The sequence below is a fragment of the Symphalangus syndactylus genome, chromosome 7 (genome assembly GCF_028878055.3).
Source record: "Symphalangus syndactylus isolate Jambi chromosome 7, NHGRI_mSymSyn1-v2.1_pri, whole genome shotgun sequence".
In the NCBI taxonomy this organism is placed as follows: Eukaryota; Metazoa; Chordata; class Mammalia; order Primates; family Hylobatidae; genus Symphalangus; species Symphalangus syndactylus.
This window is the reverse complement of record NC_072429.2, coordinates 61,800,910-61,817,134: the sequence shown is the minus strand read 5'-3', so window position 1 is coordinate 61,817,134 and position 16,225 is coordinate 61,800,910. Positions and strand designations below refer to the sequence as shown.

Here is a 16,225-nt window from a genome sequence, read left to right as displayed (position 1 = left end):
TGCACCACCATGTCCGGCTAATTTTTGTATTTTTAGTACAGATGGGGTTCCATCATGTTAGCCAGGCTGGTCTCAAACTCCTGACCTCGTGATCTGCCCACCTTGGCCTCCCAAAGTGCTGAGATTACAGGCGAGAGCTACCACACTTGGCCTATATACTAATTTTTAAGGTATTGCAGTGGAAGTGTCTAAGTTCTTATACACTTTGGCTCATTACTTAACCATTTATTTTAAATTTGACTAAGCTTTACTGCAATAATTAATTTTATACAACTCACCACTTTTGCATCAATTGCAACCTGAGCGAAGCCTTTGCGATGACCCCATATGATGTTGTAAGTTTCATCACTAATTAAGGCTTCTCGAACTCCACCTGGTGAGATAGCTAACAAGTGGCCACTCCTCAGAATTTCAACACATTTTTCTCTTGGTCCATGTAGAGCACAAAACACATCCAGTAATAAACTAAACCCTGTAAGAAACATGAGTGTGAAGATACAACATAAGTATTTCTTGTTTAATTCTTCAAGAGAAAAATCTTCACAAACTACATAGTGTACTAGTTATACTTAAATCAGTAAACTTTTTTACTTTTTAAAATCAACAAAAACTCTAAAGTTTAACTTAAGCTTGATATTAAGTTTCTCTGGCTCAAATTCTTAGGTAAAACTCACAACAATCTTGACAAACAGGTATTCTTCTCCCCACTTTACAAATGAGAAAACTTGGGCTTACAGAATAATAGCTTGCTCAAAGTCACACATCTAAGAAGTGGCAGGGCAGAGATTCCAGAGATGGGATTCTGATGGGATTCAGAAACGATATCCCATCAGCAATCAGAAATCTAATCTTCCGTTAACCCTAAAAGGGAATCACTCAGGAGAATGTGAATCAAACTATGCTTAGCTCTTCCAAAACTGGCAAGACCACGATCAAAACTATTTAAATTAAAAGTTAGATAATGCTAATTCTGTAATTAAATTTTTAAAATAATAGCAAACATCATTAAGAGATTTTAATAAAGTGAGAGTGCTAGACTCAAGAGCAGCTAATTCCAAGTCTTAATATTATACAGCTTTTCAAATTAAAACTATTTATAGATGAAAGAAATAATCCTGTTAGTAATTAAATATTTTAATCAAATCCCATACTGGAACTTCTGAAGACTGATGTTAGTATACATTATTCCCTGAGAATGGGAAATGTAGGGATGCATTTGATGTTAAAAACTACGCAGACTGGTCAGGCATGGTGGCTCATGCCTGTAAAATAACAGCACCCTGGGAGACAGAGGCAGGCAGATCATTTGTGGTCAAGAGTTCAAGACCAGCCTGGCCAATGTGGTGAAACCCTGTCTCTACTAAAAATACAAAAAATCAGCCTGGCATGGTGGCATGTGCCTGTAATCCAGCTACTCAGGAGGCTCAGGCAGGAGAATTGCTTCAACCTAGAAGATGGAGGTTGCAGTGAGCCAAGATCGAACCACTGCACTGCAGCCTGGGCAACAGAGCAAGACTCTGTCTCAAAGAAAAAAAACAAAAAACACTACGCAGACTAACCAAACTTCCCATTAGTTTAAAGATCTGAGGCAAGTTTATAAATAGCATTAAGATTAAAATAATTGCCAAACCGGGTGTAGTGGGTCATGCCTGTAATCCCAGCACTTTGGGAGGATGAGGCGGGCGGATCACCTGAGGTCAGGAGTTTGAGACCAGCCTGGCCAACATGGCAAAACTCCATCTCTACTAAAAATACAAAAATTAGCCAGGCATAGTGGCGCACACTTGTAATCCCAGCTACTCGGGAGCCTGACACAGGGAGAATTGCTTTAATCCATGAGGCGGAGGTTGCAGTGAGCCAAGATCAAGCCATTGCACTCCAGCCTGGGCAACAGAGCGAGACTGTCTAAAAAAAAGTAAAATAAAATAATTGTCATCCCACATTATATTAAATGTTCACTGATTCAACTAGATGCATTCTCATAATGAATGAATGAACAGGGGGGGATTCATACATAAGATAAAACACAAAATCTTTTTTTTTTTTTTTTTGGAAACAGGGCCTTGCTCTGTCACCCAGGCTGGAATGCAGGGGCACAATAGTAGCTCACTACAGCCTTGCTCTACCGGGCTCAAGCGATCCTCTCACTCAGCCTCCCAAGTAGCTGGGACTCCAGGCACTATGCCACCATGTCTAGCTGATTTTTTTTTATTTTTATTTTTAGTAGAGACGAGGTCTTGCTATGTTGCCCAGGCTGGTTTCAACCTTTTGAGCTCCAGCAATCCTCCTGCCTCAGCCTCACAAACTGCTGGAATTACAGGTGTGAGCCACGGCACCCACCCTAAAATCTCTCTTGTGCTGAGAATTGTAATGATTTTATTCCTTCAGAAAGCAAAGAAAGACTTAAGGTAAATTAGCGTCAAAATATTAAAAAGATCATAAAGAGGGAAATTTTTTGAAAAAGGCAAATGCTAAAAATATTCACATTTTATTATTCCTAAAAATGAAAAAAGTAGAAGCAACCTAATGCTCCATAAGAGAAAAACAGTTAAGTAAATGTTCTAGTCATACACTAAACCTTTTTCTTATAAAACATGGTAAAAATGTTAATGCTAACATTGAATCTTAAAAAAAAAAAACCCACAAAACTGTTTGCCTATGTGACTGTAAGTAAAAACAATGAAGTAAAATAAATCAAAATGATAACATTATGTTAAGATGGTAAGATTATAATGATGTTCTGTTTAGTTTCCAAATCTACTACAGTGATCATGTTACTTTTTAACAGAAAACATAGCCATAAACAACATGTTTATACACAAAGTACAAATGGCTTTTTAGTGACACATGGATACCCAAAGCATTAACTATTTATAGGCACTGAAGTAGAACATTACTTAATTCACTGTTTGGTTGTGTTTGTCTGGTTGATGTGTCAGCTTTTGCTTTTATTCCAGAGAACATACTAACAACTTTCTTGGCTTGTTTCTGGTGATTCAGTGACAGAAGAAAATAACATTTAATGTCAACGAGGTTACTCAAGAATGATTTTTGAAAAACTCTAAACCATTTGGTTAATTAATGTTTTTTTAAAAAAATATAAGGTCGGCTAGGCGGGGTGGCTTAAGCCTGTAAATCTCAGTACTTTGGGAGGCCAAGGTGGGTGGATCGCCTGAGGTCAGGAGTTCAAGACCAGCCTGGCCAACATGGTGAAACTCCATCTCTACTAAAGTACCAAAATTAGCCAGGTGTGGTGACAGGTGCCTGTAATCCCAGCTACTCGGGAGGCTGAGGCAAGAGAATCACTTGAACCTGAGAGGCAGAGGTTGCAGTGAGCCGTGATCGCACCATTGCACTCCAGCCTGGACACCAAGAGAGAGATTCCTTCTCAAAATAAATAAATATGTACACACACACACACACACACACACACACACACACACACGGCCAGCTAGGCATGGTGGCTCAACCTATAATCCTAGCATTTTGGGAAAGCGAGGCAGGTGTATCACCTGAGGTCAGGAGTTCGAGACCAACCTGGACAACATGGTGAAACCCTTCTCTACTAAAAATACAAAAATTAGCCAGGGGTGGTGGCGGGTACCTGCAATCCCAACTACTTGGGAGGCTGAGGCACGAGAATCGGAGGTTGCAATGAGCCAAGATTGTGCCACTGCATTCTAGCCCAGGTGACAGAGCAAGACTGTCTCAAATATCTATATATGTACATACGTATATATATACGTATATATGTGTATGTATACATATATATGTGTGTGTGTATATATATACACACACACACACACACGGCCTTTATAAACAGATTTTTTAAATGTAGTCTTCACGGCTGGGTGCAGTGGCTCGCACTTGTAATCCCAAAACTTTTGAAGGCCACAGTGGGAGGATCACTTGAGGCCAGGAATTTGAGATCAGCCTGGGCAACATAGCAAGACCCCATATCTAAATAAATAAATAAATATAAATAATGTAGTACTCAATCTTATTGTTATAAATCTTATCAGGCAAGTTACACATGATAAGAAACATGATGTATATACTCTTTAGGGTAGTATAATATTACGTGAAGACATAATATGTCTTTTTTTTTTTTTTGAGACGGAGTCTTACTCTGTTGCCCAGGCTGGAGTGCAGTGGCATGATGTCAGCTCACTGTAACCTCTGCCCTCTGCCTCCCGGGTTCAAGTGATTCTCCTGCTTCAGCCTCCCAAGTAGCTGGGCCTACAGAAGGCCTATTAGCCATCACACTGGACTAATTTTTGTATTTTTAGTAGAGATGAGGTTTCACCATGTTGGCCAGGTTGGTTTTGAACTCCTGATCTCAGATGATTTGCCCACCTCATCCTTCCAAAGTGCTGAGATTATAGGCGTGAGCCACTGTGCCCGGCCAAGACAAAATATATCATGACTTTTTTTTTTTTTTTACTAATTTTAATTTGCTATCAAACTGAGTTATCAAACTCTAATTATAACAAAATTGAACTCCAAAAATCAGTTTTCATGAAACAATTATGTGAAAAATCAACTATGCACTAAATCAAAATATAAATTGGTAAAAATCATAAGTTTTTTGAAGTTACAGTTCAAGATACAACTTAGAAAAATAACAAGTAAATACCTGCTTATAAAGGAAAAAATACTAATTGGGTAGAATACTCAGACTTCACCACTACCTAATACATGCATATAAGAAAGCTGCACTTATACCCCCTTAATATATAAAAATATATTTTTTAAAAAAGGAAAATTTTAAATTATTTTTTAAAAACATTATGTTGTATACCATAAATACAATTTTCATTAAAAATAAACAATTTTAAAATGTATAAATAAAAAAGAAATGAGCTAACATTTTTGGCCACAATGTCTTTATTTTTAGATATATTGCCTAAAAAGGATAATTAGATATTCCCATATTAGAGTTCCAAGAGTGTTACACACACCCTAAAAAGGCAAAAAGCTTTTTCAAATGACGTTAGAGAGCTCAGGATAGAGACGACCACATAACTTGGTTTTGTTAATAAAACATTTTTACATTACTATCTACAGTGAAAGTTTACCTGGAATCTTAAAGACAAAGTGATCAGCTACTACTCGGCAAGTTCTGCCTTTGTGTATAAATATTTTAGCCATGAAATAGTAAAAATCTATAGGAATAGCTCCATGATAAAAAATTATAAGTGCTGGTCCATCTTCTGGTATTTTTTCCATTCCATGAACTTCATAACCTGTTTGAAAGACAAAATGCAAATACTTAAAATATATTCATTAATTCGTTTACACTAAAGGACGGTTGGTAGCTCAGTCTTTTCTCACAAAAGTACACTAGTCTTCCTGGTTCTCTTCCCCTTTCCCCCTTCTTCCCTCTTTCCTCTTCTCTTTCTTTCTTGAACAAATCAGTCCTACAGCCATTAGGTGGACCATAGTGAAGCAGACAACCTGTGTGGAGAGGTGGCCTGGAGTGTTGGCGCCAGACACTAACGGAGGCACTCACACAGGTGGCGCGGAGTGGGGAGTCAGAGCCAGAGCAGAGTCGTGAGGGCACTGCATAGAAAAGAGCCTATCACAGATTGGGGGGCTGCTGAGGGGAAGGAGAGGAGGCAAGGGTCACGGAAGCTTGGGAGTCAGAGCCTGAGTGAAATGGAGGCATCCACAACCAGCAGCAGCCTGGCAAGAGGGGCCAGAGCCCGAGACAGGTGGCCTGGTGTGGGGCATCACAGCCTGAGCAGCTGGACAGGGCACTGTACAGAGTGGTGGCCTGGCACAAGCAGGGACAGGACATCCATGAGTTGTAGGGGAAGGCAACAATGATGGCAGATGGGTTACACACAGGGGGACTGATCAAATGAGTCAACATAGTAAGAATAACGGGAGCCAGGTTTCACTGTTAGAGGAGGGGGTTGAAAACATTAAAAAGGAGAGTATTATTAATAAGAGAAACTCTGTAGCCACAAGGGAACATCACTCCCACCCCACTGATGAGAAAAAGCCTGGAGTACAAATCTTTTTTTCTGAAGCATGTCAGAGAGCAGAGGTCACAAGACAACCAGGTGAACTGAACTTCAAAGGGTGATAAACCCCTCTAAGGAAAGACAAAAATTGAGAATGAGAGGAAGAGGCAGAGGCCATAAAAGAGGGTAAGTGACATATTAAAAAATACTTAAAAGTCCCGGTGTGGGCTAGTATTGAATGTAGAATCTCTGGAAGCCCCAGATAGTCACTCTCCAACTCTTCTCCACAGACCTCAGTGTGTGCTCACAAGAAAAGATTAGGGGTGAACTGGAGAGTAGAGAGCCCCTGCTAATGGGACAGGGAACAAAATCCCACTCACTTCCTGGAAGTTTCTCTCACAGAAGCAAAACCTGTCAGATGCTGGGAAAGGGGCAGGAAACCCTTTTACTCCCTCTAAGAAAAGGGTATATGCAAAAGGCATGTAATGCTGAGAGGGGCTGAACCACACTCCCCTGCCCCACCCACTCCTCCACCCTCACCAGCCCAGGCAAAAGTCCACTATCCTAGAGAAGGGGTAGAAGCAAAATATCTACTACTAGGCAGTGGGGGTGGGTGGCAGGAAACTCGGGGGGGGGGGGCCAGAGTCCTTAAATGACATAAAGCAGAGATCTACCACGGGGCAGTGGCAGCAAACTTGCTCCCATCACAAAACCCCCAACACAGGAAGAAGGGAAGGGAACAAAGAAAGCCTCACCCCTAAGCCCCAGGAATACAAAGCCCCATAAGATTTCAGCTAAACCTGAAAACTGAGGAGTGCTATACCCCAGCCCCCAGGGGAATGAGGGCAGGGGCATGAAGAAGGGGTGTGAGGAGTCCCCATGTACCCCCATGTGGAGTTATAAGCAAAGGCGACCTTTTCTTGGGGTCGTAGGAGGGGCATGAAGAGATTCCTTCTGTGGCAAAGGCATACAGGACTGAAGGTGGAGCAGAAACAACCAAAAAACCCCTCTACTTCAGGCCCTACACTACGCACAAGTTAACAGTAGGAGTCTGAAGTCTGTGCTGAACTGAAGGTAGCTGTAGCGCAGCAATAAAAGCCAAATCCAGTTCAACCACTCAGTAGATTGAATCTACCTCCAACCAACCACCAGTGGCCTGACAGATTCTTAGTCATAAATCCTATTTATAAGCCAATTCTCAGTCATAAATACTATTTACCTCAGTTGTCACTGTTCTTTTACAATGACCAGAATTCAATAAAAAATATGACATAAAATAGCAAGAAAAAAAACCCACTGTCAAGAGCTAAAACAATTAACATACCCAAATGTTGAAACTATCAGATGGAAACTATAAAATAAACGAGATTAATAAGTTAAAGGGGAACGCAGTGGCTCATGCCTGTAATCCCAACACTTTGGGAGACTGAGGTGGTAGGACTTTTAAACCCAAGAGTTAGAGACCAGCCTGGGCAACGTGGCAAGATCTATCTCTGCAAAAATGTAAAAAAGTTAACTGGGCATGGTGGCATGTGCCTGTAGTCTCAGTTACTTGTGAGGCTGAGGCAGGAAGATTGCATGAGCCCAGAAGTTGAAGGCTGCAGTGAGCTATGATCATGCCACTGCACTCCAGGCTGGGTGACAGTGCGAGACTCTGACTCTAGAAATAAAAATAAATAAACTTAAAGGATCTAGTGGAAAAGGTAGATACATGCACTCTCAGATTAGGAATTTTAGCAGAAAGATGGAAACTATAAAAAAATAGTCAAATAGAAAGGCTGTAAACTTAAATGAGCTCTAAAGATTTGATGTTAGTAACATAATAATGTTAATTTTCCAATTTTAATGGGTTTACTGAGGTAAAGTATGACAACATCCTTATTTGCAGAAGCCATCAAGTAAGTTACAACTTCCCTGAGATAACATGACCTACAGTAAATTTAAAAATGAGTCATAAAATAATTCATCAATAAAAGCAGAAAAAGTAGGCCAGGTGTGATGGCTCAAGAATGTAATGCCAGTTCTTTGGGAGGCCAAGGCAGGAGGACTGCTTAAGGCTAGGAGTTCAAGATCAGCCTGGGCAAATCAGTGAAATCCCTGTCTCTACAAAAAAAAAAAATTAAAGTAAATACAGTCCGGACACAGTGGCTCGTGCCTATAACATCAGCACTTTGGGAGGGTGAGGCGGGAGGATCACCTGAGGTCCGGAGTTCAAGACCAGCCTGGCCAACACGGTGAAACCCCGTCTCTACTAAAAATACAAAAATTAGCCAGGTGTGGTGGCATGTGCCTATAGTCCCAGCTACTCAGGAGGCTGAGGCAGGAGAATCGCTTAAACTTGGGAGGCGGAGGTTGCAGTGAACTGAGCTCACGCCACTGCACTCCAGCCTGGGACACAAGAGTGAGACTCTGTCTCAAAAATAAATAAATAAATATAAAAATAAATAAAAAATACATACTTTTAAAACAGGAAAAATTATTAGTGACTCAATGTAAAATAAAATAACATTTATACTGTTATATATAACCAGATATAATGCCGTAAACTTTGTTCATTCACAAAGACTTCATTTTTATGTATTTAAATAATTCTTTAGAAATTTCCTCATTCTATTCACTAAAAAAACAAAAATGACTTTGTACAATCTTATTACATGTGGGGGAAAAACTTTAATCACAGATTTGAACTAGACTACAAGAAAATCTCTGTTCTGTAGTAGAAGCGAGATCAGAGGCTCATGCCATCCCTGCCCCTTCCTTCCACACTGCAAGCCCTATTTTATGTCTCTGTAAACAGAAGAAAGGGTTTCAGCAGTGGAAGTAAATGACAGGATGAAAGGTGGTGGACCTGGAGAAGGGATGACATCTGGAAGCTTCCTGCTAACATAGCCCCAGTTCCAGGCTGTTTGTTCTCCTTCCTTAGCTAACATTACCTGCCTGCTGTCCTCTATATGGCTACCAAGGCCAACAAATTTATTTCCTACAGCAACGCTGTGCTGTTGGCAGTTAGTAGGGAATAGAAAAGATTTAAGTAAGATCCACCTATGCCTCAGAGGAAAATATCCTATGTATTTGATTACAGAAGTTGGGAAGTCAGGATATTTTAAGGAGTAAATAAAATGGTGATCATGGCACTAGCCATAAGATCCACATTCCCTTCCCATGTCACGACTGTCAGACACACCATTACAGACCACGGCCTCCACTGGTCCTGTCAAAAAGAAAAAAGTGAGCATCCAGAGATCAAGGGCAGAATCAGGCTCAAAGAAAAAGCGTGAAAAAGAAGGAAATCTAGAGTGGTTGCAATAGGAAAGGAAAGTAAGTTCTTAGAGCCATATTCCTCCACACAGAACAGCTGTCTCAAGAAAGGCTGCTACTTGTATAGAAGACAAAAGTAAAGTCCAGAATATAGAAATCTGAAAATATCAGTCTGTTTCTTTCCTTAAGTATATTCCTGTCTGATCAGCTAAGAAATAAACATTCAAAAAATAAAGACTTCAGTCTAAATTTCAGAGCAGAAAATACATTTCTAGTTTATAAGGTCTTCACAAAACAGATTAAATTAAGTATGATAACTGTGATTCTAGTATGAAATAAGCTACTCAAATGGACTCGAGAATGTTTTGAAAAATAATTTAATAATATTCCAAGACTTTGTGTTTCCATATTATATCATTTCTTTCCAATTACATAATTCTAACTCAAGTAATTCAATTTACTTTAAGCTCTATAAAACAGTCATTGAATTTGTCTGAGGATCAACTGTCCCATCAAATACATTTTCTGAGCAATAAAGAAACTCTTTTGAAGGACTCTATACAGAATATTACCAAGGTTCTCTCTGGCTTTACAGAGCATTTTTTAAAATAATAAACAATTGAACTACTCACATAATACCAAACCACCTGGTTGAAAGAAGAAAAATCCAACTAATCAAATATTAAAAAAAAATAGTTTACTATAGTGCCAGTAAACATCAAAACCTAGGACTATTTAACTGTGTCACTCTTAAAGCAGATGTGATCATACTACTCCCTGCTGAGAAAGTATCAGTGCATTACCACTCTAGTCCAACATTTTCAAGCCATTTGAGGCCCCAATTGCCTATAAAGTGACATTACATTATTTCATGTATCATATGAACTAACTGTGGCTCCCAGAGTACTTTTCCACCTTTGGGGTTCTGCTCACGGGGTTGCTATTACTTGGAGCACTTCCTGTTCATGTTTCCCTGCCTAGCAGTACAAATCTTACTGCACTTTAACTCCTCCTCCCTCAAGACTCTACACTCAGTCCCCAAGTTCTATTTATTTTACCTCCAAGAGCTCTCTCAAATGTATACTCCCAGGTATCTGGGGTTGTAACCTGGCCCTATTCCTAGTATACCCTGGGCAAATAACAACCTCTCTGTGCCTCAGTTTCCTCATGAGTAAAATCAGGGTACCACATAGGCTCCATTATGTTATGAGATTTAAAGCAGTTAATTTATATTAAGCATCTGACAGTGTCTGGCATAGTAGGCGCTCAAAAAAAATCTGTAGGTTCATTAAGTATGTATGTAGTATTAAAATGACAACACATTAGTCTAATAAGCATGTCACTGGTGATTTTTGCTAATAGCAGCCTAATACTTCAGTGATATATATCCTCAAGTGTCATTTTAAAGTCTATGCTTCCTTCCATGTCCTTCTATGAAACCACTTTGATGTTCAACAACATAATACAGAATGCCAATGTTTGTTACCTGCCTATTCAATCTTCAGTATTTTTGTGTAGTCTAAAAGCAAGAGACCAACAAACTAGGTATTGGTGGAATAATGAAGTAAAAGTTGGTAGAGTTTTGGTGGAATAATGAAGTAAAAGTTGGTAGAATGAAACACTAAACACTTAAAAATAGGCCACCAGAGGGCAATTTTCATGATGGCCAAACAAACAAGAACCACCAATCATTAAGTATATAACATCAAAATTTCTGGAGTAATAAAGAAAAGTATGACTATCCTGGAGAGAAATCTATTGCTATCTTATTTATTCAGAAAGACACACCAACCTCAGGAATGAATCAACAGAAAATGCGTAAATTTTGGTATGCAAATTATATTTAATGTAATATTATTTAATATTTCATTTTTTTAATCCATACTGGTAAAGTCAAACTTATTTTGAACATAAGCAAATGCTAAATAATTGAAGCATTTTTAAAGCAATTTTCTACAGCTTTAATTAGTCTCTTACTCTTTTAGATGTTTTAAACATAAATTTTCTTATTTCAACTTATAGTCTACAGTGCTGCGTGGTTCTTTGTTTAATGGAAACTAATGTCTATGGGAAAACTCATTTTAAGAAAGACACGTACATATGCACAATGCATGCAAACAGTTAACAGGGAATAGTAAATATCACTTCTATTATATTTTTCAGTATCTTCTCAATCAATAATATGGAACGGTAACACAGTTCCAGTGCAGCACACATGAATGGCAACACAGAGGTGAAAGTATCCTTGCTTACCATGCCAAACAGCTGCATGTCCATCCCACAGAGTTGCCACCGTTTTCCTTGCACCATCCCATAAATTATGAGAGTAGGCTTCTTTCAATACATTCTTTCTCTTATAAATGTGTAAGAAAATAATAGTAAGGTAGAGAAGAAAGATAGTAAAGTAAGGAAGTATTAAAAGTATTAGTGGTGTAAAAACCCACAAGAGATAGTTTGCAAAATTCAAATAGTCCTCCAACTGCTCCACACCAAACCATTCTTCCAGTATGTGAATCAGACAAATCATATAGGGCACAGAATCCTGTCCTACACCACAGGTTTGATTTTTATCTATCATTTTTCTTCAGGTGAAAATGACAAATTCAGTTTCTTTCTTCATTGCCATAGCAGGTCGTTAATTTTGACACTAGAAGGGAAAAATAATCCAGTATTATTTTCTCCACAGCTATAAAGTTAAATGTTTTACTCTACTTAAATAGTATATAGAGTCATTTCTTAATACCAAAAATGAGCAGATGGTTAATGGTTAACTTTGTTGCAGATTTAAATGTGAAAATTATAAGGTTTCATCTGTCTGCTCATGAAGTGTGTCACGTTTAGCTTCTGAAATAATTCACTATAATTGAGAGAAGAAAATAAAGCTATAATTAAAAGAAGGAAATAAAGTTGATGAGGAATACAATTTCAGATTGATTTTAATACTTTGACTCATATCTTAATTGGATCATGTTGAAAACTTAGATCTTAAACCAGGTCATATTGAGATAACTTTTTTTTTTCTTCTTAGAGATGGAGTCTCACCTTTTGCCCAGGCTGGAGTACAGTGGCACGATCTTGGTTACTGCAACCTCCACCTCCCGGGTTCAGGCAATCCTCCTGCCTCAGCATCCCGAGTAGCTGGGACTACAGGCATATGCCACCACGCCTGGCTAATTTTTGTATTTTTAGTAGAGACAGGGTTTCACTATGTTGGCCAGGCTGGTCCCAAACTCCTGACCTCAAGTGGTCCACCCACCTCAGCCTCCCAAAGTGCTGAGATTACAGGCATCAGCCACTGTGCCCAGCCATATTGAGATAACTTTGCACAAAAGAAAACATCAATATCTATCTAATTCAGTAAAAGTAACCCAATTCTTTAGGAAATGATGACATATATTTATGGATTTTTTTAATAGAGAAACAGATTTACAAAAAAGTTCATTATGCAATAAAAATTTATCAGTACTGTTTTTATCTTAAATCTTAAATGACTGAAAATATAGCTGTATAATTATTTTACAAATTCACTCTCTAAAACAGTCATTGGACTTACCAGAAGTTAGATAAATATCTTGTCCCAAACTTCAATGTCTGTATTCTGGAAAGCACAGTAAACAAATTTAAGAAATGAATTACTAAGAAAAAAAAGATAATCATTAATACCTAGAGTTAGAATCTCTATAAAATAAACAGCAAGAGACATTCATAAATGTTTGAGAAATATGATTATAGGCCCACACTGGTATATTACAATTAAAAAGTACACTCATGCTATCATTGCTTTGGTGAAGACAACTCTACACTGTTTAGTGCCACTATATAGAGCCCCACCTAAGAATTTTTTTTAAACAAAGTTTTCAAAAGCTTTGTTTCTTAGGAGAAAAAGTATCAAGATGTATAACTGACTATGATTCTTTTTAGTAACTTGGCCAGATAAGCTGAAGGTGAAACATAACATTCAATTATACAATTATATTAGCCCTATGATAATATTTTCCTACAAAAGATTTCCTTTCTCCATACTTTGATTCTATTCTTAGAGCTATTTTATCATTATTCCATACTATATGATCTTACTGAAAATTATCTCAAGTCCTTTGTAGCAGAGGCAAAAAATGAATAAATGAAAGCAAAGGATGAAAGGAGAGGAGAAGATGTACATATAAGAAAAATTTATTGTCTTTATTCCAAGATTATCTTGCTAACTGGCTTATTAGGAGGGCAGGCACTGACTTGTTCTCCCAGGAATGAAACATTTCATCTAACTTCCTTGTAACCAACAGCATTTACTTGTGAGAAATCTTGTCTGTTATGGTTATAGGAGATGAACATAGCAAACATTGAGCCCACAAGTTGGGCTTTATTTACATCATAATCTAATCAATCCACATGAAAAGTCAAATCACTGGCCTCGGGCAGTGGCTCACCCCTGTAATCCCAGCACTTCGGGAGGCCAAGGCAGGTGGATCATCTGAGGTCGGGGGTTTGAGACCAGCCTGACCAGCATGGTGAAACTCCATCTCTACTAAAAATATAAAATTAGCCGGGAGTGGTGGTGCACGCCTGTAGTCCCAGCTACTTGGGAGGCTGAGGCACGAGAAACACTTGAACCTGGGAGGCAGAGGTTGCAGCGAGCCGAGATTGCACCATTGCACTCTAGCCTGGACAATAAGAGTGAAACTCCGTCTCAAAAAATAAAAACAAAAAAAGTCAAATCACTGTAATTTACCCATGTTTGATCATTTAGAATGCAACAAAGCAAAATTTAATACTTTTTATTTATTTATTTTTAATTTTATTTTTGAGATGGAGTCTCACTCTGTCACCCAGACTGGAGTGCAGTGGCAATCTTGGCTCACTGTAACCACCGCCTCCCAGGTTCATGTGATTCTCCTGCCTCAAGGACTCTCGAGTAGCTGGGACTACAGGTGCGTGCCACCACGGCTGGCTAATTTTTTTTTTTTTTTTTTTTTTTGTATTTTTAAGAGATGGGGTTTCACTATGTTGGCCAGGCTGGTCTCGAACTTCTGACCTAAGGTGATCCACCCACCTTGGCCTCCCAAAGTGCTGATTACAGGTGTGAGCCACTGCACCCAGCTGAAATGTAATACTTTTTAAAATGAGAGCTTTTCCCACTAGGATAGCTACTGAAAATTGCCAGAAATGGAAATTATCAAGTATTTGATGATGTAGAGAATTTAGAACTTCATATACTACTCATGGGAATGTAAAATGGTGTGGCTGCTGTGGAAATCAGTGTGGCAGTTCTTCAAAAAGCTAAACATAGAGTTACCATATGACCCTGCAATTCTATTCCTAGGTATATATCCACAAAACGATTGAAATATGTATTCACACAAAAATTTGTACACAAATGTTCATGCAAGCATTATTCATAATACTCAAAGAGTGAAAATTGAGTGGATAAATAAAATGTGGCATACATCTACAATAGGATGTTATCCAGCCTCAAAGAAGCCACATACTGTATGATTCCATTTCTATTAAATACCCAGAGCAGGCTAATCCACAGAGACAGAAAAATTAAGTGGTTGTCAGGGCTGGGGAGGGGAGAATGAAGAGTGACTGTTAATGGAAAAAAACAGAGGTATCTTTGGGATAATGAAAATGTTCTGGAATTAGATAGTAGTAATGGTTGTAAAATCTTGTAAATATACTAAAAACCACTGAACTATACACTTTTAAATAGTGAATGTTATGGTAAACTATATCTCAACTTAAAAAGAGCTTTTAAATATTGTTAATAAATTAACAAAATATATAACCCCTCATATATGTTAAAAGTAGCTTTTCCTAGCCCTGAAAACCAATCAGCATTTTCATGATCTGACCCTAACTACTGCTTAATAAAATTTCCTACAATAATCTAGTGACATTTCCTTTTTTTTTTTTTTTTTTTTTTTTTTTGAGACAGAGTCTCGCTCTGTCGCCCAGGCTGGAGTGCAGTGGCGCTCACTGCAAGCTCTGCCTCCCAGGTTCACGCCATTCTCGTGCCTCAGCCTCCCGAGTAGCTAGGACCACAGGCGCCCGCCACCACGTCCAGCTAATTTTTTTGTACTTTTTTAGTAGAGACGGGGTTTCACTGTGTTAGCCAGGATGGTCTCGATCTCCTGACCTCGTGATCCTCCCACCTCAGCCTCCCAAAGTGCTGGGATTACAGGTGTGAGCCATCACACCTGGCCCACATTTCCAATTTTTAACAGGATAGTAAAATCCTGTGATTTTTTTATTTTATTTATTTATTTTTGAGACAGAGTCTCACTCTGTCACCCAGGCTAGAGTATAGTGGCTCACTGAAACCTCTGCCTCCTGTGATTCTTGTGCCCTAGCCTCCCAAGTAGCTGAGATTACAGACATGCACCACCATACCCAGCTAATTTTTGTATTTTTAGTAGAGACAGGATTTCACTATGTTGACCAGGCTGGTCTCCAACTCCTGGCCTCATGTGATCTGCCCACCTCGCCCTTCCAAATTGCTGGGATTACAGTTGTGAGCCACCGCATCAGGCCAAATTCTGTGATTTTAAAACTTTGTTTCAGACCTCCCCAGACAAACTGGTAATAGAATTACACCTCTTATCCTCTTAATCTACATTCTGATTGATTATACATACTTAAAGAACACAGTAATGGGAAGAGGGTCACAGTACAGGCAGAGATCCAGTGAGTGGACTACACAGAAACTTTTGTGAGACCTAGTAGTCCCTTAACACTGCTGTATGTAAGAACCCTGCCCACAAATGGTCATTCAAACTTGATTTTGATTTAAACCCTTTCAGAACAGAAACTCAAAAGGTGTCCCATTCAGTCTTCACAACCATCCATCAGAGCTACTAAAAAGGTCTTCCTTATACTTACTTCCCTGTAACTTTTCCCTACTGGACCTAGTTCTGTACCACAGACCCTCTTCCATTAAACAACCTTGTAAGTTTTAAAACAGCTGCCATGAGCCACAAAATTCCTTCTCCAGTCAGAAT

The 16,225-nt window shown here is 38.8% G+C and overlaps 1 protein-coding gene across 8 annotated transcripts in view; it reads right to left on the bottom strand.

The window, feature by feature from the left end:
* The window catches only part of TMEM68 (transmembrane protein 68), a 37,457-nt gene that overhangs the window by 12,971 nt on the left and 8,261 nt on the right, over positions 1–16,225 (bottom strand). For 6 of the 8 annotated variants that reach the window (XM_055286382.2, XM_055286381.2, XM_063643307.1 and 3 more), the window contains exons 2-5: positions 12,781–12,825; positions 11,481–11,874; positions 5,079–5,246; positions 279–472 (exon numbers count right to left, since the gene is read on the bottom strand). In XM_055286382.2, coding sequence (XP_055142357.1) covers positions 279–472; positions 5,079–5,246; positions 11,481–11,805 — 687 coding nt within the window. In that variant the 5' untranslated portion in view covers positions 11,806–11,874; positions 12,781–12,825. Of the gene's footprint in view, positions 1–278; positions 473–5,078; positions 5,247–11,480; positions 12,085–12,780; positions 12,826–16,225 lie in introns of all 8 variants that reach the window. The other 2 variants (XM_063643306.1, XM_055286385.2) reach the window with 2 other exon arrangements.